Below are 24,314 nucleotides of genomic sequence, written 5' to 3'. Positions count from 1 at the left end.
GTCCTTTGCACTGTCTGAGCAGTCACTGAAACACCATTTTCCACAGATAATCCTCGTGCAGTCAGAAGCACTTGCCCCTCTGTTTTTAAATGCAAGGTTGCGTAAATACCGAATTATGCGTCCCATCATTTTTCGAGGATGGCCACTACACTTTCTGTTATTGGTAGTGTGGGTCCTCCTGTACCTCCTACCCACTGCTGCAACGGTGTCATGGCTTCTGCTCAGTAGCCTACTGATGATCTTGTACCCTCTTCCCCCTATCTTTATGAAGTCTCATTATCTGATTTCTGACTTGTTCAGACAGTTCCCTACCATGTGGAGCCATGTTGCATTAGACATAACAGAGGCCAAAACTGAGGAAGTTGTGGTGTTCACAGGTTCTTTTATAACCTTGTTCAGGCAATTAGTCTTAATTGAAAGTCACAGGTGTAATCATTTTTGTTTCAGTGGTCACAGGTGTTCTCAATTTTGTTGCATTGAGGTTGTACTTTGAGGCCTGTATTTTCAATTAAGTCTATCTAACCTGTTTGTTTTTAATTACAAATAATATCAAATACCACACACATCACCCAAAAAATACTAAAATTATTGTAAGATGATACAGTTTTGAATCATTTTACATTTTAGTGATATTGCACAGGGACTTTTATATACTATAAAACTACAAAGGAAAAGTTGAATACATAACTGAACAAATACATCTTGCCATGGAATTATAACAGCTCCTCACAGAATAGCAGCGCTCAAAGAAAGCATTACCATTACTATCTCGATATGTTGAAAAATGGGGATTGAATGAAAAATGAATTAAGGAAAGTAAAATCAATAAAGCTTGAAGTCCAAAGTCTCCATGGGGGAAACAATGGAGAAATGATCTCTAGATTTTCTAGATCCATAAAAAAGTCGCCCAAAAGCAGTTAATTGACCACCTGGCAACCAACAAAATATAGGATTTCTATCAATACGGTTTTCATGCCAACTTTAGTCCATAAACAGCCCTGGTCAAAGTTATTAATGACTTAAGGATAAATAGTGACAATGGTAGAGTGTCTATTTTAGTTTTAATTTAGTATTATTATTAGATCTAAGTGTGGCATTTGACACTACCTATCATGATATTTTAATACAAGAGAGGTGGGTTGCCTATCTGGGTCAGCACTGGACTCGTTTTTATCATACCTCACAGGACGTGATTCTAGTGTTTTTCATCTCATGTGATGATCCAGTGTTTTCAGTTTGTACATGTTGCCTCTGCACCAACTCATTAAGAAACACAGTGTGTGTCACCATAATTATGCTGATGACACGCAACTGTATATTACCCTGTCCCCTGATAACCTGAGCCCTAGTGACACATTATCAACACATATTAATGTATCAATGATATTAATAACTGGATGTCTAGCAATTTTTTACAGTTAAATAACGATAAGACGGAAATCCTGGTTATCAGGGCAAAGACAAACAGACAGAAAATCTCCTTTAAATTGTCTCAACTGTCTTTGGAAAGTGTCACACAAGTCAGAAACCTTGGCGTCAACCTGGACACTGACCTCACTTTCCAGAGCCACATTAGCAGCATCATTGAAACCAGATTTTATCATTGTCGAAATATTGCAAAGTTTAGGGGCTTTTTATCCCAGGAGGACGCTGAAAAACTTGTCCATCCTTTTATTTCCAGTTGGCTAGACTACTGTTATGCGCTACTCACAGGAATACCAAAAAGACATCTAGTCCGGGTGCAGCTACTCCAGAATGAAGCTGCTTAAGTTTTAACAAGAAAAAAGAAATACAGTCATACAACACCAGTGCTTCGGTCGCTACATGGCTTCCTATAAATTTTAGAATTGATTTTAAGGTTTTAACAGTCCATTTTTCAGGCCCTACATGGTCTAGCTCCACAATATCTCACTGACATGCTTCTCAGCTATGAACCAGTTAGACCCCTCAGGTCAACCAGAACAGGCCGTCTAGTTATTCCCTGGGTCTCCTCAAAAGTTGGCTAAGCTGATTTTAGCTTTCATGTTCCCAGTCACTGGAACATCTTACCCAATCATGTTAGGTGAGCTCCAACACTATCGTCTTTTAAATCTAAACTTAAAACATTCCTTTTTAGCTGCGCTTTAAGTAATCTAGGTTGCTGGTCTTAATTACTATTTTATTTTATTCTTACTTTTTTAATGGTTTTTAACTCACATGTCTGATTATTTATGTTTGTTTTAAATGTGTTTATGTATCTTTGATGATTTATTCTGTAAATTATCTCCATAGTTCTTGTGGCTGCAACTTCCATGGTAGCTCACGCTCTATGAAGCACATTGTTTTTCCACCTGGAATGAAATGTGCTATATAAATAAAGTTTTGCTTTGTTTTGCTATGTGTGCGTATATACTTGTGTCACCAGTCTGAGTTTTAAATCCTTAGATTGGGAACATGTTTGCGCAGTAACTGCATTCTGGCGGGATCAGATCAGATCAAGGTCAAGGTTTAGCTTTTGGATTTAGGGTCAAGGGAAAGTTAGGTATATGTTAAGGTTAGGATTGGGAAATGCATGCATTACATCAGTGAGGTTTCTCACAAGTATAGTAATACAAACATGGACATTATTTCTTGTACTGTCTGCTTTGAGTTGAGTTTTGTCTATGTTAACTATGTTTAGATCATGTGGTATGTTTACACTGCAGCTGTCAGGCCTTCATATAGTGCCCAAGTTAAAGCTGAAAATTATTCTTTGTTTACTGAACCCAAAATATTTCAGAATGAAATATATCAGAGGTTAGCAGCAGGTTTGGGCAGGATAGAGCAGGTTTGGGGACAAGTTTTTTTTAACATAGGCGAATATTCAGGCCTCTGTTTTCACTTCTTCTTCAGACCATTTGTCAAGAAAACAGATATACATGAATGTTAAATTCTTCTTGCCATAGATTCAGTGATGAGGGGGGTTTGGTGGGGGTTTATAACTTATAAAATAAATAAAAAGTATAAAATTATGACTTCAAACATTACCATAACACTAACACCTTAACATTCTCAACAAAACCTCAACCAAAGCCTCACAAATGTATGATTTAGTATTGCACCGTGTTGGATTGTTGCATATTATATGGTGCAGGTGTTTGTGTTGTTGTCCCCCTCCCCCAGCATGCAAACATGACAGTACACTGATCTTTAGTTTAGTGAATACAAATGAGGGCTTAGTTCCCATCAAAGATGGTTCACACACCTGTTCATAGAACTCGTTGACAATGCCCTCTGTCCACTGGAGATGCAGGTCCTTGCACTTCAGAGGCCCATTGATGTCAGCCAGTTTAATGCACATCTGGCAGACCAGCAACCTGTCGTTCTCGTTGGACCAATCAATACCTGTAGATGGATCGTCACCCACCTACGGGATCAACAAATAGACACGATGACATTTAACATATTCAAACATGTTGGTAGACACAGCATGTGATATTATGTGAATGTGATGCCATTAATCTGCTGTTCAAAGACTGTGTATTCATATTTATGTCTGGAGGGTACTAATCAGGGAGAAGACATACAGTAATTCTTGAATGCAATGTGAATGAGACAGACTTTTTCCTGTGATGAAATATAGAAGTTACAATCACCATGTTTTAAGTTAATGACCTTAACACATGACTATTGTAAGTTATGACCACTTATAGTTTCTGTAAGATAGACCTAGTTATGCAGTTCTCTGGATTGAATAAATGGTACTTGTTCAACTTTTGATTATCAGCTATTTCAAGGGACTTGGCAGCACTCAAACATATGAAGTTAAAGTGTGTGTTAATCCCAGTGCTGTTTGAATGAATTCATTATTTCTAGTTATGCTTAATGAGTTCAGATCTGGAGAGGGAGGACCACTTAGTCTTATAATTCTAACCTAATAACCCAGGAAGCTGAGCAGATCAAGTGCAAAAACGTGGTGGGTACTTCACAGAAAGCTCATTTGCTTCCAGGAAAAGCAGAGCACTGCTGTTACTTTTGCTGCCAAGCCAGCAAGCTCAATGCTAGCCGACAGGTCCTGGCCATTGAGCATCACCACCGTACTAATGCTCACAATGGAAAAACCCAAGACCTTCAAATCCAATGCCAACATTCTGTCTAGACCTAAATGAGTTCTTGAAAAGCTGCAGGGAGCTTTGTATTGTTAAGCTGCACATATTGCAAGTGCTGCAATGTTCTGCACAAACAAACCTATTCCTCGAAAACCACTGGACGTTTCCCTTTCAATTAATCCTATTTTTCAGTATTAAAAGAGCTGTGATACTAATGTGTGAGAAAACACCTCTCCAGAATAAACACACAAACTAAATAATACTAACCATTTCAAACTGTACCAGACAATTCATTATTTAGGCAATGTGGATTTCAAGGACAACAAAATAAAATTATTCAAACATGTACTTTTTGTATCTGATGATAGGTATTCAAAACCAAATGCTGAAGTTTAAGTTAATAAAAAAAATCAAAAAATGTCACAATATTGTCAGATTCTCCAGGCATTTAAGCACTATAAACTCTTTAAATATTTGTGAGATTTGATGCAAAATAAGCATGTTTTTAAAGCTACCTTGGCATTGAACTCAGCTAGGAAATCAAAGTGCTTTTTCAGATCAGTGGCCAGTATGGCCTCAATGACCAGGAAACGGAAACGCTTGAACTCCACATGGTCCAAGTTGACGAGGAAGTTGTACTCTGGCTGCGACATGAAGAGGTTCCAAGCTGAGGCAGCGTGGTGGTTTTCCAGAACTGACCGGTCGTTGTAGAGCACTGCCTGCAGAAACAAGGCCACACAAAGTAGGTGTAAAGATTCAACTGTTGCTAAAGCATGGTACTATAGTACTGAACAAAAATGGGAAAACCACATCATGCTTTCAAAGTATTGTCAAAAAAAATTGGAGCCACTGCACTACATTGGTAACCTCGTAAATAATAATCTTTCAGCTTGTTTCCCAAAATATAGGAGATATTCCAAGACAGAAAAAACGGTATCCATCCAAACAAAACCTTACATTTCCAAACTTATGACCTGTCAATTTCTGACAAGCAAGGAGGAATTACTTTAACTGGTGATTGGTGGCTGATTAAGCTGTCAAAGGCTTTGCCAGTAAAGTTTGGCAGTGAAACAGACAAAGTAAAGCATGCACACAAATTGGAGCAACAGGAGAAAATTTCTAATCAGATGAGTATTTTGCTGATTGCAAAGAAAGACTCTGAGTATGAAGCAGAAAGTCAAGTAAAGCTGTGTCTATGTTTGACTTTAATAAAGTACTGTTCTATACTATAGCCTGAATAGCTTTAGTACCTGTGGGGCACTGGTGGCCACGAGGAAAGCATTGGTCCGCCCAGGGTGGTCATAGTCGTGCATTGCGGCAGCCACATAAAGAGCCATGAGCTCCAGAGCAGGTATGAGGCCTGACAGGCAGCCATAACCATCTTCTGACACAGTATAGGTCTTTGAAACCAGGAAGCCCATATGACTGTGTGTTATTCCACTGTCAGAGTCTAGCCGTAGGGGAAGAGACAAAGGGAAGAGGGTGAAGAACAGGGTGGCACAATTTACACAAACACACATACTGTACTTTCATGTGCATATACTTAAACACACACACATACTCTAGAGCACACACGCACAGAAACACACATTTAAACACTCAAATCCACTTATATGTGGATCAAAGGGATGGCCCTAGTAAGGCATACAAATGAGGTTATGGAAATATGGGTGAGAGGGAGCTCTAATCTGCCTGTAATTTCATGCTGTTCTAGACTTCAAATAGTGTTTGGTACGTAAAAGCAAGTGCCGAAAGCCTGAGTAAGATAAGACAAACTGTGAGTAGGATAAGAACACACACTCCTGCAGGTTTGATACTCTGACATTAATGTAATGGCTCACAGTGAGGCTGCAAGCAGACGGAAAAATCTAAATAAAAAGAAGTCTGGCCTATATGTAGAAAATCTTTGTTAAGCCAAAAATCACTTAATAAAATTCAGAAAAACTGATAATGAAGCTTTTGTGAGCCCTTTTGTTGAACTTGACTTGTCAGTATCAATTTCAAAACACTCTTTTATGGACTGACAGATTCACACACAATACCAACATGTACGCATGTACTAAGGAACACACCTGAGTCACTAGCAGAGCCGTGGTCAGTAATGAGGCTGGGCAGACCAGGCACAGCCTGTGTGGTGAGGTACCAGACTGCATGGAGCACATCTGTGGCGTGGACCCTGTTGTGATCTGGGTCAGGAAATAAAAAACTGTTCAGTGGTTCTAAAATTCTCCACCAGGGTACACTGTTGGGTTGCTTATGTTTCTTGTACGTAAAGGCTGCATACAGTTATATAGATGAGTGACAAATTAAAAGAAAAACCAACATAAAGTGTTTTATTAAGGTGTTGGGCCACCACACGCTGTCAGAACAGCTTCAATCCGTCTCTGAAGTCTACTGGAGGGATGAACGCCATTCTTCCAAAAGATATTTCCTCATTTGGTGTTTTGATGACGGTGGTGGAGAGCACTGTCTAACATATCGGTCCAAAATCTCCCATAAATGTTCAATTGGGTTGAGATCTGGTGACTGTGAAGGTCATAGCATATGATTCACATCATTTTCATGCTCATCAAATCATTCAGTGACCCCTCTTGCCCTGTGGATGGGGGCATTGTCATCCTGGAAGAGACCACTCCCATCAGGATAGAAATGTTTCATCATAGGATAAAGGTGATCACTCAGAACAACTTTGTATTGATTTGCAGTGATCCTTCCCTCTAAGGGGACAAATGGACCCAAACCATGCCAGCAAAATGCCTCCAACAACAATAACAGAGCCACCAGATCCCTCACTGAAGGGTTCAAGATTCAGGGCTGTACCATTCTCTTGATGTACACCACACATGCACTCGCTCACTTGTCGAGAATATGGTGAAAGATGACTCATCTGACCATATCACTTTTTTCCACATCTCTGCAGACCAGTGCCTACGGTTTTTGCACCACTGAACTCTAAAATGTGGATACATCATTGTAACGAGGGGTTTATGCACTGCCACCCTACTATAATATCCCTCTCTATGTGATTGTCGATGGACTGTTCTTGCTGACAGTCTGATCACATCCTACATTGACATTCTCAGTCACCTGAGGGAGAGTTGCTCTCCTGTTTTTCCTTACATATTGCACTAATGCACGAGCATCATGGTCATCAAATGTGCGCTGTTGACCACAATTTCCGTCCCTATTTACTGATGTCTTTTCCATAGATCTAAATGCAGGTGTCACTTTAGTCAATGCTCCTATTGAAACACCAGCCAGCTGAGCAGTCTTTGTGACTGAAGCTCCTGCTGTCCTTGCCCCAACAATGAACCCTCTTTCAAAGTCACTTAGATCCTCTTCTCATGCCATCTTGATACAAAATCAGAAATCAACTGGGCCTGCTCAGCCTTTTTATAAATGCAACAGAGCATGATTGGATGTTAATTGCTTAATTGTACCATGCAGTGCACCTGTGTGGAAACATCTGCATTTCTTATGTTTCTCCACTCATATATTCAGGTTTTTCCTTTAATTTGTCACCCCTCTATTAATTTGTCACCCGTCCATATGTGTGACTAATACAGAAAACACTGTATAACATTTCCCTCTAGTGGCTGATTTTAATGTTACAGTTACACTGCATTTGAACTGAAACAAACTGAGAAAAATAAGAGGGAGTGATATGTTCAAGCTTACATGGTATGTCTCTGTAACCACTCTCAAGGGCATGGAAATAGTTCATAAATTCTTTGACAGGGATCTTGAAGGTCGCAAACAGGCCAGTGTCTTCAAAGAGCCTGTAGGACACCTGAAACCAAAATCTTAATTGTCAGAGTGTTTGTGAACATTGCCTGGTTCAGGAAATTAACACATTACAAGTAAGAGAGACAGGGAACTGCAAACAATAGATATTAAGATTATGGTGTTGTATATAATACAATGTGATTGTATGTTTATCCATTTTTGAAAGGAGAGAAACATAATGTATTTTACAGTTTTTATTACTTTCAAGCATTTTATTGCTGAAATTTTGTCAAAATCCTATGCATGTATGAATGAGCAAACAGTTAATTGTTTTATTGACACTTTGGCTGACCTTTGAGATTAATTATTGGTGCTCTCAGATGTGCTCACCTGACTGAGGATGCGTCCACATTTACCATTGGTCTTCTCCATTAAGCTGAAGATGGGGAAGTTCCAATTGTTTAGTTGACTCATCAAAGGCTCTAAGTCCTCCATTATTAACGGCTCTGGAGCCAGAATTGGTTTGTCCTGCACAGTTCACACATAATGAAAAGTGGTAAGAAAAATAGATACAATGTGCATACAGTATACATGATTGCATGTTTGTTGTGTTGTCTGTATACTGTATCAGAGGCTACTAATGTGACTGAGGGCTATTCGAGGCAGTCATTCTGCCCCATCTTTACCTCAGGAGGTATTAGTTGGTGGAGGATGACATTCTGGGAGGGGTTTTTTCCTTCCTCTGTGTCCTCCTCTGTATGTGCTACATCACTGCTGTCACTGTGGTTGGCTTCGTGGGTGCTGTCGTAGTCTGATGACACAACCACTTGATCCTCTGCTATTAAAAGAAGTAACAAACACACGTCATACTTGGGCCTCCGGGAAAAATACACAGTTCATCTTTTTTTTCCGGTTACCCACTTTCCCTTATACTAGCTTGTAGTAGTTGGTTATTTTTGGCAATTCTCAGAATGGAAGTCCCAGAGATGGTGAGATGCTTCTCTGTCATTGCTGCCACGACCCTTGTGACAGTGGTCTATTTAGTATGTCTGGATTTTCAGCACTGGTTTTCTAACTGATTGGCTGCTGAATGATGGTGCGAAATGATGAATCTGAGGAAAATTTTTACTCTGTGATTATGACGGAATGATTCCAAAATCTGGTGCTTACGGTTAGCTCAAAACTATTTCTGTCTTGGAACTACTTCTTAATATGACACAATGTCATGTTTGAATAGTTCTTAGTGTGGATTTTTCTATGTGATACCATACATGGCTGACTGTTTTAGAAAAGGGAAAATGTTTATTTATGGTAATATGGGGCATATATGCTTATATAAGTTTTTTGAGTATTCAAATGTATTAATGGGCCTTAAAGGGAGGAGAAACACTATGACACAATATGTATGCCCACAAGCACTCTAAATATGCTGCTTAAAGGTAGTGGTGGAAGAAAGAAAAGTGAGAGCATACCTGACCGTGGTATCCTGTCTCCCTTGTCTATAGAGCCCTCTCCATGGCTCAGTCTGATGTATGGTCTCCCACAACTGTAGACAAGAAGGGGTTAACAAGTTAGAGATACTGAGGGGAAAAAGAGGATATGTTTCATTTAACTCAATAGTATATGGCATTCCCTGTTGTAATGCTGCATATATATGTCAGAATCAATCACTCTTAATGATTTTTAAGGAAGGAAAATGTTCGAACTCTAGAGGCATAGAGGATGGTGAAATGTCAAAACGCAAAAAAACAACATGCTATTAGGGTAAATGTTATCCTCTGCTTAGAGATTTACATCCAAATGTGTATTAGAACATCTGCTAATCAAATGCAAAAATACTGTAAGATGAAAATGTAATCACTCCTCTAATAATATCATGTGTTTTTCAGTGTTGAGAAATCTACATAGTCGGTCTTTGTCAGCAGAACAGATTGTCCAGATCCAGAAAGCAACAGAGTTGTACAAGTAAAAAGCACTGCGGGGACAAACAGAATAGTATGTGTGTTTGCTTGTAGAAAACAAAATGTGCAAGTCTTTGCTGTCTGTAGCTGAACCAAAGAATTGGGAATAATGCCATTCACTACATCTGTCTTTGATGTCTAACCGGTCGGCAGAAGTTGTCAAGAAAAAAAACTTAATGGGATTCCTACTGTGCTGTCCCAACATTAAACAGATGTTGTGCAGATGCTTCAAGAAAAATACTCATTAATGAACTTAATGGATGCACACATTAACACAATGCGATGAATATAAACAAAACAACAAATTCGAAAGAGTTGCCAGTACTGGCACTGTTATAAATGACTCATTAGAAACTGACAGACCAGTGTCAGCCACAGGAACAGCTTACTGCTAGCCACAATCTCAGAGACAGATGACAATATTCACATTTACTGACTGGCTTATAAATCAAACATGATCAAATATGATATTTTACGGAAAGAGCCTTGTGCCGGCCTGTACTGGTTAGTTAGCTGTGTGACACCATGGGAAGCCTCCCGATCTGCTCTCAACAGCTTTTCCATGTTTCTGCACTGAGGCCACTGTCAGGCTGTAGGTGGTTCCAATTAAAATACCTCTCCCTAAATGTTGTAAAACCTGCCTTCTCAGAGCAGGAAATGCCTGCCATTAGAGCATGGTGTCACAGGGAGCACAAAGGCCTGTAGTGTGTCTATCTCCTTCTGATAAATTGTTTCTTGAACACTTTTGAGCTGTACCCACCCAGCCTAATGGTCCTGAGGCCCCAACAAAGAGAGTTCTGTTGTGTTTGCATGGCCAGGTCGGACCACTGTGTGTAATGCCTAGCAGGTGTGGAATATAAAATAGTTTGATAGTTTGGCGGGCGAACAGTTGGTACATTATTGTCAGGGGGGTCTGGGCAGGCAGCAGCGCTTGGCTTAAAAGGTTTACTTTTAATGAAAGTTGAAGAACTGGCAGCCACTCTTCCTATTCTGCTAATGCAGCAGAATAACCTCAGCTACTGACATTGAGCCCTCAGTGCAGAATGTAAATAAAAAGGCTGGCCATTTTCACTTGAGGAATCTGTCAGTCAGGTATCATGTGACTCTGCTTTTATCACAAAAACTTCTTAAGTGTAGCTACAGTAGTTTGCACTGTAGTTACAGTAATTTAACTGTCTCAGTGGACCTTACCTACAGTATGAAGACAAAATACACATTCCAGTATGTTTTTGTTTGCTTTTTTCAAGACTAATCATACGTTTTCCTTTTGTTTATTAATCTAAAAAAGTGAAGATTTATGTTGAAACTGAACATTATTTCAGTTTGGAAGAAAAAAAAGCTGCTTTTGTCAAATATGCTATCTCAGTGATAGAGGAAATTAATTTCATTTTGTTTTCTATAGTCCTTTTTCCTGGGAACTATATGCAACTCCTTTTTAGCAAGATAAAAACAGGGATTGATTTTTGTAAATATGGAATATGGAGCAACTAACTTGACCAGTTCCTAGAAAGCCTGGAAGATGAAAAAAAGCTCTTTTTTAGAATAAACTTCAGGCTTGTTGCATTTCCTTTATTTCTTCTATTCTTTGGTGTACAATTTATTTGATTTTTTTCACATACAGTTAGTATACAGTATGTTATTTGAAAATATACAGAAGCACATACAGTATAATGTTGTAGCTGATGTTTTTTTTCTTTTGGTTTTGTATGTGTGTCTCTGGAAGATTTGATAGGACGGTTTGATAGTGTTGTCTTGTAATCCCATGATGGGTGGGTCAAATGTTTGGCATGACAAGGAAATAAAAACAAACTAGCTAATATGCAAAGGTCAAAGGTCAAATTTGGTCTCTAGCTTTACATCAAATTTTCAGATGTTTAAATAGAGCCAAAGTGCTGAACAACAGTCAATTGTGAGTCTGTTACTGGAGTAGAAAATGACTCCTGCTCTCACACACTCTCAAACAAAAGCTCATTGGCATTCTTAAGTATGAACCTTAATTAAGTTAATTATCCTGCAATAGGAAATACTGTATAAATTGCAACATTGTCTGCGCTTTCTGAGAACGGCCTCTCCTCCTCTCACGTTGCTTATCTTAATGTTTCGAAGCATGCAATAAGCTCTGACTGGCCTCTGCCCGCTCCCCTCTCCGCTGCAGTTTACTCCCAGATTTTATACTCAACCACTCACAGCAGGTTGACAGATTACCTTTGGTTCAGAGCCCAAGCGGACAGTGTCCAAGCCACGATAAACACAGCAGCCATTATTTCAGCTTCCAGTAATCTACCTACTCTCAAGCCAGATGACGTGAAGAAGATAACAGCACAGTGGCTGGGGCTGAGGGAAATGGAAGGTATTCAGTCGCCCCTTTTTGCCGTGTCTGTCTGATAAAAAACACGATATTGTAGCTTTGAAGTTTGTGTTATTCCTTCTTAACACTGTACGTCACTGAGAGCTGACATGATGGAAAAGGGGGGGAGAAAAAAAAGAAGCCTAATGTCCTAATTAAGATTGTACAGATTTGATGATGGAGCAGAGAGAAGGCAATTGAAGCCATGTGTTCGCTTTTTCTCCCTCCATGTGTTCTCTCTTTCATTCCCTCTTCCCCAAACATTTCTTGCTCTCACTTTTCTGAGATAACTCATTACATATCAACAATGGTTATTGGTGTTTTGTTTGATCTGTAAATAGATTAATATGTTACTGCTCCCTTGGCCAGGTCTCAATTGGGATAACACTGACAAATACAGGTTATATAAATTACAAAAACACTCCCTTTTACTCCCCAAAAACGTGTAATTGTTGTGTTAAAGCCCACTTGAGAGATGATGTGCTGGCGAGTTGCCTACTGCTGAGAGACCTTTACAAGTTATTGTCAGTAGACATGAACTCCGTTTAAGTGTCTTCTAGTTACACCGAAGCCTTACCAGCTCTCTTTTTCATTTTAGGCATCTGGATTAAAGCCAGATGCCTAAAACAAAATTTAAATGAAGTGTTACTCAGAAGAGAGCCCTCTCAGCTGCAGTAAACTAAAACCAGAGACTCTCTGTACTCTCCAATTGTGTCTGTGTATCCCCTGCCAGAATAAGCAGCTGTGACAGTGTGTCTAAGTGTGTATGTGTGTGTTAATTGTGGGGTTCTGGTGACTGGGGAGAGGCCCAGGTGTTTGTTTATACTCACACCACCATAAGTGGCCATAGCCTGGGCCTGCTGCTGGGCTGGGCTGAGCTTTAAGACCAGGCGACGGGGCCTTTGTGTACAGAAGCGGCTCAGTGTGCTTACATTTACAGAACTTGTTCAAGTATCACACTGTCATTGTGCAAACAGACCCAAACAAGCCACTGACAGACGCAGCCCACACAGTTCTTTGGAGGGCTCAAGACAAAATACATAACAGTGTGCAGGAAATAATTTCAGTGCTGCTAACTCAGTGCAGTAAACAATATAGTTTAGACGTGAAACTTCAAAGTCACCAGTTGTTGACTTTTGCATCAGTTTTGCAGTATATAATGTCAATGTTAACTTTTTATAAATTAGAAGCTACACAATGTCATGATCACGTTGTCTACACATACTGTATATACTGTATGACACAGATTCCTCCCTGACTTTTCTTTTCTTTGCTTCTTGCTTCTACCTCTTATTTAACCGTGAAGTAACAGATTTTAGTAAATATTTAGAAACCCAATTTTACAGGTGAATGGGTGGGTCAGTCCTACAACTTTTTCATTTCATTTGTATGAGTTTGAGTGCAGATGTCACACAAAGTTGTTTTAGAGGCATTTTCATCATGGAACAAACAAAAAACTGATCAGGGAAACACTGGATACAGAGACTGGTACATGTGACTGGAAGGCTGCCTACAGACTGCTGAGTGCTGTTACATTAGGAGGAGGCCGGACTGCACCCTCAGAATCTGCAAGTGAAGTGCTTGCTTAGCGGTCACAAATTTATTCAGTGCAGGCAGTGATATGTGCAAAATGTGCAGGAAAGTTCACACACACACACACACACACACACACACACACACACACAATTTTGAATTCCACTATGCAAAAAATGAGACGTTCACATTCTGCAGTGGACGACACGTTCTTTACACAAACATGTACACAGGATTATGCTCAGCTCAGATGATATATGCACACACAGACAAACGAAGACATTATTTTATGCCTTTAGTTACTGATTCGAACATACGCTACATAGCCAAAAGTGTGAATGTGGAACATCTGAACATGACACACAACATCTCTTTCTAAAACCATGAGCATTAATCTATAACAGCCTCCACTCTTTGAGAAACAGGATTTTGGAGGCTGACTGCAGGGAATTACTGCCATTCAGCCACAAGAGCATTAGTGAGGTTGGGCACTATGCTGGACTATAAGTCAGCATTCAAAGTCATCCCAACTGTGTTTGATGGGGTTGAGGTCAGGGCCTCAGAACTCCACTTGTAAGACTATTTCTTTGTGGACCTCGCTTTGTGTCATGTTGAAACAGGAAATGGCCTTCCCCAAATTGCACAAAGTTGGAGGCAAATTATTATACTCATTAATTATTCTACTATTCTTTAGCCTTATAGTGTACTGGCAGTATATAACATTAATTATCGGTAAAGTTCAAATTTCTACATATTTCATACACATTTTTTTGACAGTAGCTCAGATTTATACATTGTGCAGTTACTGAAGTTCCTCTCGCTCATATGTCACTTGATCCGTCCTGATGGATGCAGCAGCAGACTGATCTGCCCTGTTCAATAAATGTTTAGAAAGAAGCACTTCTATTTTCCAGTAAGGTAAAAAAAAAAAAAACATGGAAATATTACTGCACCTAATATTAGAATCTAAAACCACATGAGTATCAGATAATGGCTCAAACTGTGCAAATACTGTAGGTGTGTGTGCCTACCACTAGCTGGAGGCATTGTCTGGCTGGCTGGTTTTATACTCAACCAGTTTCTTCAGGCAGTTTGGCCTAAACCAGGGGTTTTTAAAGTCTGAGACTGTGGGCCTCCCCTCAGACAAAGCTTGGAAAAGGGAGCCCCCCACAACCCCCCCTCAGTTTACTTGCTTAGTTTCACTCAATTCCTGGATGCCTATGAGATCATGATTATGTTATTTGACCCCATTGACACTCAACAATTGAGCCAAGATAGCCTGATATTGCTGCTTGACATACTTCAGACTACACCAAATACATAAAAAAGGTCTGTCAGAAGGCATTTATTTTTTTCCTAAAGTGGGAAAAACAGTAAAATCCCCCCAAACTACTGTATTTCTGAACTACAGCTATAACTTTAATACATTTATCACACAAATTTAGGCTATTCTATGTGATCTTGTTTTGATAACTAATGTAATATTTTTTCACTTCCCCTGAAACTGTTTGGAGCCCCTCTGGGGAGGCCCACCTCCCACTTTGAAAACCGCTGGCCTAAACCATTAACTTAGAAGACAAGAGCCACATGTGTTCATTTTAACAGTATAATAAATGACAGTGATAACAGTGATAATAAATTAATAGCTTCATGCAAAAAAAAACACTTCACAATGCACAACTAAAGACAGGTTGGCTTATTTCACTGGCAGCAACATGGACGAACCACCCTGAGAGAGACAGCACTTCAAGTAGGCTGTACATGAGTATATGATACAACTATACTCAGGAGAATAAGACAGTACACTTGTCACTTAGTCATCAACATAAACCCTAATTTCCAAATTAATCAAGCTTGGCACCTGCTCTGGAAGTGTCAAATTTCTCCAAAACTATCGACCAAAATAGGCCATGCAGTTGCAGAGTCATGCCTCATTTCACATATACAACACTTAGTTTTAACAATCATGTTTGGGGAGTTTGCAAAGGCAGCAAGTTCATTTTTATCTCAAAGTTCACTGATTGGTCAGGTAAGTAAGTGAGCAAGCTGATTCAACACACAGACTCTAAGCTTGTAGCGAAACCTAAAGCTCATGAGATCTAGCCTGTCTCTAAGAGGCTCAAGGAAATTGACAAGATGTGCTTTCTTAATACCAGTATTAGATAAAGAAAGTAAGAAACAAGATCCATCTATTTTTTACCCCTAGTGCATGTACATACACGTGCACTGAACAACACAAAGGTTATCATCATTTCAAACCAGTATTGTTTGAATCTATGCAGACTGTTTTCAGTGTGACTCTGAGTCAGACATGGCTTTCAGAAGTTCTTCTACGCATACATAATTAAGCTCCAGCAGTTTAGACATCAGACTAATGTTCTGATATAACATTTTAAAATTAAACTAATTCTGAACAACAACTAAACACACATATACACAAACCTACAATGTGTACTAACTGTCCCCCCCCCCCCCGTTTGGCACACCACAGGCATTTTTGTTGCTGCTTTACAGCTAAGAGTCACTCAGAAGCGTCTGCATTTACAGACAAATGCTGGCCTCCATCAGAAGGTTTTTGTGCCCATGACACAAACTCAACAGGGGAGAATCTGAATACAGTAGATCAAATATGAGAGACAAATAAGAGACTCTTTCTTGTTGAGGCATAGTTAATATTTAAAAGACTGTGCTGTCGAGTACTGCTCATGCACCCACTATATAAAAACACTGCATGCACAATAACTCATACTGAAGTACACACACACACACACACACACACACACACACACACACACACACACACACACACACACACACACACACGCACGCATACACAGCTGAACTCTTTCAAACTAAATCTCCATTTTCTTCCCCTTTGAAATTCACAAAAAACATTATTTCCCCTGAGCTGTTCTAAGATAATCCAAACATAACGTCACAGTAATCACACAGTAATTGTGAGGAATGCAATCTCTGCACTGATCACTGTAAATTATGCTGAAATAGTTCACTGTAAATTACGCTGAAATAGTTCACTTAGTAATCATAACTACTGTAATAAATTAAGATCTTATGTTTATTCTAGATTTAATGCATCAATGTGATTTACTAGCAAAATAAAAACAGTAGAAACATGTTTTATTTCCAACAATATGGGATAATTGTGTCGTGACATTTCTACTGATTTACTCCATCTGTATGAGTCCTTTCTGAACACAATGCAACTATCAGGTCACATTTCTCAAGAGCTTCTGCAGAACAAAATCCATTCAAGCACAAACCCCATCACACATATACGTGCTTTCATGCACACAGGCACCCTTGGATGCACACAGATACTTATCAACACTCACACAAACCTGCAACCCTCTCCAACCAACAAAACGTCAGCCCAAAAAAAGCACAAAACCTTTTAAAACAACTTCACATGCCTACTTCTGAACCTCTGAATTCTGAATACTCCTGTGTAGACTGACTCTTGTGCTATCTTCAGCACTAATGTGCTGAGAGTTGATGTGTGTCTTAGTTATTCAGGTTAATGCGTTCGCCTGTGGGGCATATTTCCATTCTGGCTCCCATTGCTCACACATCCCTTTCTGAACTGCTGCACCATTACTATTCACTCACACTGATGCCTCCAGTATAACTACAGCCATACTGCTGGGAATAAACCTCATAACATTAAGAGTATTGTGTCATTCATTCCAGTCCTCCTTAAGCATTAGCACTATGGTCATGTCTACATATAGTACTACGTTGCACAGTAGGACCTAATTAGTATTGAAACATTAAATTTTAAAACAGGGAGTACTATGGGTTTGCTTCAAACATAGTAAACTTTTATCATATAATTCCTTTTGGGGGAAAGAAAAAAAATGAGGCCAGCAACAAATAAAGAAAAATGGGACTGCATTAGCTAAATTTCCAACCTGAGAAAAAGTGAAAGAAAGCCTCTGAGGATAGGAGAAATGTACACTGAGATAGAAAGGAACAAAATAAGATTGAGACATCAGTCAGTCAGCTGTGGCTCGGTTACCTGCATGTGAGTGTTTCATGGTAGGGTTTGATGCTGGCGCTGCGGTCCCTTCGGACGGGCCCGGGCTCGATGGTGGGGAGGCCTGTGGCGGAGGTGGTGGTGGTCCACGTGGAAGAGATCCTCCTCAGAAGGCCAGGGTGGAGACTCCGCCTCAGACGCTGCACACATACACACACAGGAATATAAACACACGCACAGTTAACACTACTGGAAAAACCTTCGTCATTTCTCTTTTAAATAAATGAATACAATCTTCACCCATGACTGACTGCAGGAGTCAAAAAAACATAGCTGTAATTGTGTTTGCATTTAGATAAAAGCTCTAAAAGTACTCCCACCTGTAAGATAAAGTTAATGCTTATTCACTTTGTCTCCAGTCAGATGGATCATCTAGATGAGACATTTGTTTTTCCTGCATCTGCCCAAGATGAAACAAATTATGCAGGTGATATAGTATAACCTAGAATATTTTTCATGATTGGAAGCACTTGAGTTTTTTTCTTTACTGGATCCAAAGAGAGTCCACACTGTGGTCATCACTGAATGGAGGATAGTGGCATAGCAGCTGTGCCAATAATGCTCATTATTTATTATTAGATACAATGTCAGTATTGCATAGCACAGATACATTTCATCATAGGGATTCTGCCTCTGCTTCTTTATCTCTCTGTGAGTCTCCTTTGTCTCATTCTCTCAGTCTTTTTCTTTATCTGTCTTCTCTTTGCTCTTTCTCTGGGATTCCCAGTGGTCTGTGCCCTTGTGACGCCTCCATCTGTTCGGTGCCATGCAGCAGCTTGGCAGCGCAGCACTAAACATGGCAGGCGCTCTCTCTCTCAGTCTTCTGCAGGGTGACCTAGTAAAATCGCCTCAGAATCCTGAATGAGCCCATTCACAGCAAGGCGTCATATACTGAGTACAAGCACACTCTCACACACGCTGTTGGTTTAGGTCAATTTAGGGAATATTTCACTGACTTACATTCATTTACTTTAACTATGCACATAACCAATGAATGGAATAAACAAAATACTATTACAGTTTTAGTGCAATTTTCAGTGCTGAAGTCATTTAAATCTGAGACCACTTATTTTGTCCATGGTTGTTTCAAATCTGTAATCCAAAAAGGCACACACAAACAGACACATTAATGCACACAAAAATGCATATATATATATATATATATATATATATATATATACACACGGTAAAACACCAGAGCTCTCCTCAAAAATCATGTGCACAATAATGGTGTCATTTTCAACAAAATGTATTTGTACAGTGTATTCTGATGTTGAGTAAAAACATGCATTTTAACTCCCTATTTTGAAAGTAGAGTGATAGTGCTACAGTATGATTTTGTGGCACTAAAGTTCTGTTCTTTATTGGAAGCCCTGCAGACATCACCAAAAAGAGAAACACACGACACAGAAACACACACACACACACACACACACACACTCATCACCATCGGCAACAGCATGGCAAAACCAGGCCATCTTCACCAAAAAGAAAAAAGATATACAGCTGATCCCTACTGCTGTCAGTGTTAACTCATTTCTATATCTGAAACTTTACAACTGTTTATGTGTAATAAATGTAGCAGTTTTGGGGGTTTTTTTACATTTATGCACAATTTTGTGTTTTGACTTTCATGTTTTTCATGTGTAAATGTGCCTCTAATGCACTGCAGCGTGGAGAGCATGCCCTGTTTTGGACATAAAATGAGTTTTGGAAAACTGCTTGAAAGGCATCAGTATGCACCGCGACAGACATCAAACTCTTAGCCAGGAGGCAGAAAAGCAAGCACAGGGCTTTCCACCCCTCCACTAACCGCCTTCACTCCTCCTTCTATTCTCCTCTCGGGCAGTTAGAGCCGGGGCACAGCGTCTCTGGAGAGGAGAGTCCTAATGAGTGCAGCCTCACTGGTGCAGTTTTTCTTAGCTACTTTTACAAAGTTCAGACAATGTAAAAATACACCTGTCAGCCTAGTGTTTGGCTTGATAGAATGGCAGCCATCGACCACACACCAGTTTCCAAGACGTCCAGGACAGGTATCTTCTTCAGAAAATAGCCCAGATAAATAACTGCATCCATGATCGTGGTGGTCTTGGAGTTATGTGGACACATACTCGTCCCTCTTTGTAACCTTTTGAGAGATGTATTCACCTTCATGTTGCCTCTCCTCTTCTACTTGACTCATATACACACACTGTCTGGCTCTGCACATCTGTCATGTTGACACAGCTGTGGCTATGAAAGGGAGAACAGTGCTCCGAGCAGTAGACGCGCTCTATTTTTCTTCACTCAACTCTATGAAAATACACTCCTTCATCTGATGCTAAAAGCTCTGAGAGCAGGAAGCACTCATTAGCTGAAACATGGGCTAAAAGATTAACATGTGTGTGGAGCGCTGTGTGGTGTATAAATCATTTGGCCTTAATAAGGTGGACTACATTTCCATCTAAGGATTATTTCAGCTACTTCACAAAAAATTGTTTCGTGTCTGGATCATGACTACTTGTGATGAACAATTGTGAATTTTGATGTTTGGGTGAAATATCCTCACGTTCACCTCTTCTTTCTAGTGCTGTATACATTTCCAGTGATGTGTAAATCATGACACTTTGTTTTACCTTGTGGATAGATGTCTTCTCTCCCTTTTCAGGTCCCTCCTCTGAGTCGGAGCAGGTGTAGGCATCACTGGGGTTAAGCAGGGGAGCAGGGCGTGGCCGGTGCAGCGGCTGGAAGGTAAGCTGGGTGGTTAGCAGGTTGCTGACGGCCCGCAGTGAGGTGCAGGTGTTGGGGGGCAGAGAGGGGTCGGCCAGCAGGTCTGTGATTAGTCCGTGGGCTTCTCCCATCACTGCTATGTCCACCATGACAGTGGTGCCTGATGACTGTGGGGTGACAGGGAGACAGAGAGAGGAGAAATAATCATCATTGCTGCTGTGGCTGATGTGAGTTGATGCTAATTAAGGGCTGGGTCTGAAAGCAGTTGTGTGCCGCTTGTTGGTGGAAGGCGTGAAGAGCAGGTGCATAAACTATGTCAGCAGCTCCCTGGTGAGGACATAATGTGGTTAACGGTGACACTGACATCACTTGTGTTGTTTATCCTACAGAACTGGCAGTCAGAATACACTGAAGTGATAGTTTATGTCTTTGCATGAAGAAAGATATCTGACTCTTTCTCAATGCTGGGAAGTGACTCTCTAATCACTGTATAGTCCACTATATTTACCGTCCCACATTTTATTTGAGGGTCTGAATTCTGAGTGTGTAAATTTATCCACTATATAGGTATAAGCACTATATATAGCTGACAGTGATGATGCAAAAGCCAAAAACTGGACTTATACTTTACACACAGGATTAACAGTAACTCTGCCAACGATACCTACAGTGTAATTTTTGATTTGGTAGCACCACCACAACACTTAACACTGTATCATATGTGTATCACATGTGATCAGGCCATATCGTGCTTTAATTATATTCCCCACAGTAACTGTGTTTACATTGTTTCATGAGCTTTGTGATGCAAGTTTGCCATTTTGGGAAAAACACGTATTTATTTTCATACTGAGGATTAGATGAGAAATTGATTACATTCTCACATCTCTTCAGCAAATATTTAGCTGGAGCCAGCTGCAGCAGTAGTCAGTTTAGCTTAGCATAAAGACTGGAAAAAAGGGGGAAACAGCTAGCCTGTTCAATGGTGACAAAATCTGCCTATCAGCACGTCTAGAGCTCACTAACTAACATGTTATAATTGTAAAAACAACAATTTTTATGTGCTGGGCTTTTTCTTTCAGGCAGCCAGGAAGTAGTCTGGCACATAACCCCCCATTAAACTGCAAATTGTCCTTTTTAAAAGGGAAAATTGTACTTTTAGGAGAGGGAAATATTCTAAAAGGGATCAAGAGGGAAACACTGTACTTTTTTTACATTGTACATTTGCAGATTTAAATGATAAAACATGATGCATTTCTATACAATAAATTACTTAACTACTCAACAATGCATACCATGCAAGCAGCTTCAACATTAAAGAGCAACTTAACAGCAGCTGGAAATCTTGTTTTCTCTGATCTCCAGTGGTTTAACTTCTCACCATACTGCAGTGATGTAGGAGTGTACTCCAGGGTGTGGTCAGTACACAGTGACATCACTTCTGGGTGTGATTACATGTACAACAGAGCACACTTTTGCACACTCAATCATACCCATCTGTGACGCTGAGTGTGGTCCAAGGTGGAACACACACACTCATAAAATCAGTGAGGGCAGTGAAACTTTTTATCAGCTTGGTATTAAGTTGCTCTTAAATGCTGCTTACATCTTAATGCGTTAATGCTATGTGAGCAGTGAGAGTGAACCAAAACAGTAAAGTTGCAGCTGGACAGTTAAACAATGGGCTGAAAATAAATGAAGCAGTCAGGTGATGATTCTCTGTAGGTTCATCATTATGAGTGACACCTCTCACACATTGTCATTTGGTACACTGATATTATAAAAATATTGATTATAGCCGCTTTACAGAAAATTATGTAAATAGTTCTAACACCACTAGTGTTTCTTCTATCATCATAAAATATCATAAGCAGCCACAACTATGGCTGACAAAACAAACACTGATTTGAAAACTACTGCAGTGTGCATGCAAACATAATGTGAGGGACCAACTGTACAGCTGCAAAAATTAACATTTGTCAGGAGCTTTGTCCCATTTTTAATAGAATATGTATTATACTGTGTGAAGACAATGACAGCACACACAGCCATAACCACATCATGTTTCAGGGAAAACCCAACATGGCACAAAATAAAACAAATTATACCCACAAACAATACCCATACACGACAATATGAAAATAAAGAAAACAATAGACAATTGATTTTGGGCTGCTATTATAAGGAGTCATATTCAATCATAATGTCGGACTGAGATTCTGCCAAGCTTTGTGCAGTGTTTTATTGTTGAGGTAGCACACCAAGTTACACACATGCAGGGACACACACACACACACACGTGCACGCATACATACACTCACGCATCAAAGGCTTTATTCTATGCCTTACATGGCTCCTTTTAGCTCCGAGAAAGCAAAACATGGTGAGGTGCAGGGAGTGGTACTTCACAGCAGCATGAGTTGACATACTTACAGCCTTTTAAACATCTGAACAACAACATGTTCAGCACAGCTGTGCATTACTTGATGCTTAATGAATGGGCTCATTAGCAATGTCTCAGCTAGAATCTGAACTTTGACTTCCTCACTCCTGACCCCTCAGACGACCAACAGCCTTCATCTGTTTCTGACCGTCTGTCCTGCAGCTTTGAAGGCACCAGCGTAGTGTGAGCCGGCCTTGTTTTCGCAGAGAAGAGTGAAAAGTTCACAACCCAGTCTTAATTGCTGTGCTGAGAGCCGTTGAACAACCACAACTAAACACAGGTCAGTCTTGGCTGCCAGCAAATTTATCTAATAGTCTCATGAGTTCCCCTTTTCCCCAAAGAATGTTATCAGATTTTTCTCCCCCAATGTCCCATTCACTTTGACACCAGCTGCCAGGCACCCAGAATTATTCTGTTTACACTGGCTATGTGGCAAGAGGTTGACCTGAACAACACGTGTGTGAACACCTTTCATTCGTCTCCACTTGTGGGAACAGTGAAGGTTTCGCATTTTATTTTCCTAGACATATCAGATAGGCCACTGTATTTGTATAATTTTCCTATTGGTCTGCAAAAATACAAAATGTCTGTGTTCACCAGGTGCGTGGATATTCCTCCACATGTGATGATGACACACATTTATTGATAAATCTGAGGCATGTTGGGTCTTGGGACCAAACTAATCTCTTTTTAAGATAAGAAGATATCCTGTGGGAGGGCTGACGGAATATTTCTGGACAGAAGACTATAGTGCTGCTCTCGTCCCTCCTCTCATCTTAATCTTCTCCTCTTCTTTTCCCTCATGTATTTCCTTGCTCTACTTGAATGCTTGCTGCCAGGATAAGATGTAAACACATGTCTCTCAGCTGATTTACAGGCTGATTTAAGAGTTTACTAAAGCAGGGGGTTAAAAGAGAATATGGCTGCTGGAGAACATCTGGCTGGACAAAGACAACAGTGACCCTTAGGGGGTCTCGGCATCTCGACTCACACATGCGTACACACACACACGCACGCACACACACACACATACTCTTACATACTCAAACATACATCTGCAACTTCTACAAACTTTTTCCTTTTTTATTCACACCACAGCTTTTTTGACAAGCTCAAAAGCCAAGTGACAAAATAAGGCATATATAAAAGTACAAATATACGGTGATACTGGCACATAAAAACATATACAAGGTTTCGTGCTAGGCATACTGCACAGAGAAACACACTTTGCAAGGAGGTTAAGCTTTCTGTCACTAAGCTTGACTTACTCCAAAACTGGACGTGAGTAGCCATAAAAGGGGCGGGAATGATGAATGGTTGGATTTGATGTTGCACCGGGAGCCACTTAATGCCCAAAATCTGACATGAAAAATAAGGTGTTGTGAAAAGCTTGAGGTGCATGGGCAGCATTTTAGAGTTTTTGAGCTTTGGGACACAGTGGGGATCTTGCATCCACTGAATTTTTACTATTTTT

General features: G+C 40.0%; 1 protein-coding gene across 2 annotated transcripts in view; it reads right to left on the bottom strand.

Annotated features, from left to right (window-relative positions):
• The window catches only part of LOC137183243 (cGMP-inhibited 3',5'-cyclic phosphodiesterase 3A-like), a 79,161-nt gene that overhangs the window by 11,115 nt on the left and 43,732 nt on the right, over nucleotides 1-24,314 (bottom strand). The window contains exons 3-12 of one of the 2 annotated variants that reach the window (XM_067590156.1): nucleotides 20,304-20,564; nucleotides 17,671-17,828; nucleotides 9,266-9,339; nucleotides 8,480-8,631; nucleotides 8,184-8,321; nucleotides 7,746-7,857; nucleotides 6,140-6,253; nucleotides 5,318-5,517; nucleotides 4,583-4,786; nucleotides 3,224-3,385 (exon numbers count right to left, since the gene is read on the bottom strand). In XM_067590156.1, coding sequence (XP_067446257.1) covers nucleotides 3,224-3,385; nucleotides 4,583-4,786; nucleotides 5,318-5,517; nucleotides 6,140-6,253; nucleotides 7,746-7,857; nucleotides 8,184-8,321; nucleotides 8,480-8,631; nucleotides 9,266-9,339; nucleotides 17,671-17,828; nucleotides 20,304-20,564 — 1,575 coding nt within the window. The remainder of the gene's footprint in view (nucleotides 1-3,223; nucleotides 3,386-4,582; nucleotides 4,787-5,317; nucleotides 5,518-6,139; nucleotides 6,254-7,745; nucleotides 7,858-8,183; nucleotides 8,322-8,479; nucleotides 8,632-9,265; nucleotides 9,340-17,670; nucleotides 17,829-20,303; nucleotides 20,565-24,314) is intronic. The other variant, XM_067590157.1, reaches the window with a different exon arrangement.

This window comes from Thunnus thynnus, chromosome 5 (genome assembly GCF_963924715.1).
Source record: "Thunnus thynnus chromosome 5, fThuThy2.1, whole genome shotgun sequence".
NCBI lineage: Eukaryota > Metazoa > Chordata > Actinopteri > Scombriformes > Scombridae > Thunnus > Thunnus thynnus.
This window is presented reverse-complemented; position numbering and strand designations above follow the sequence as displayed.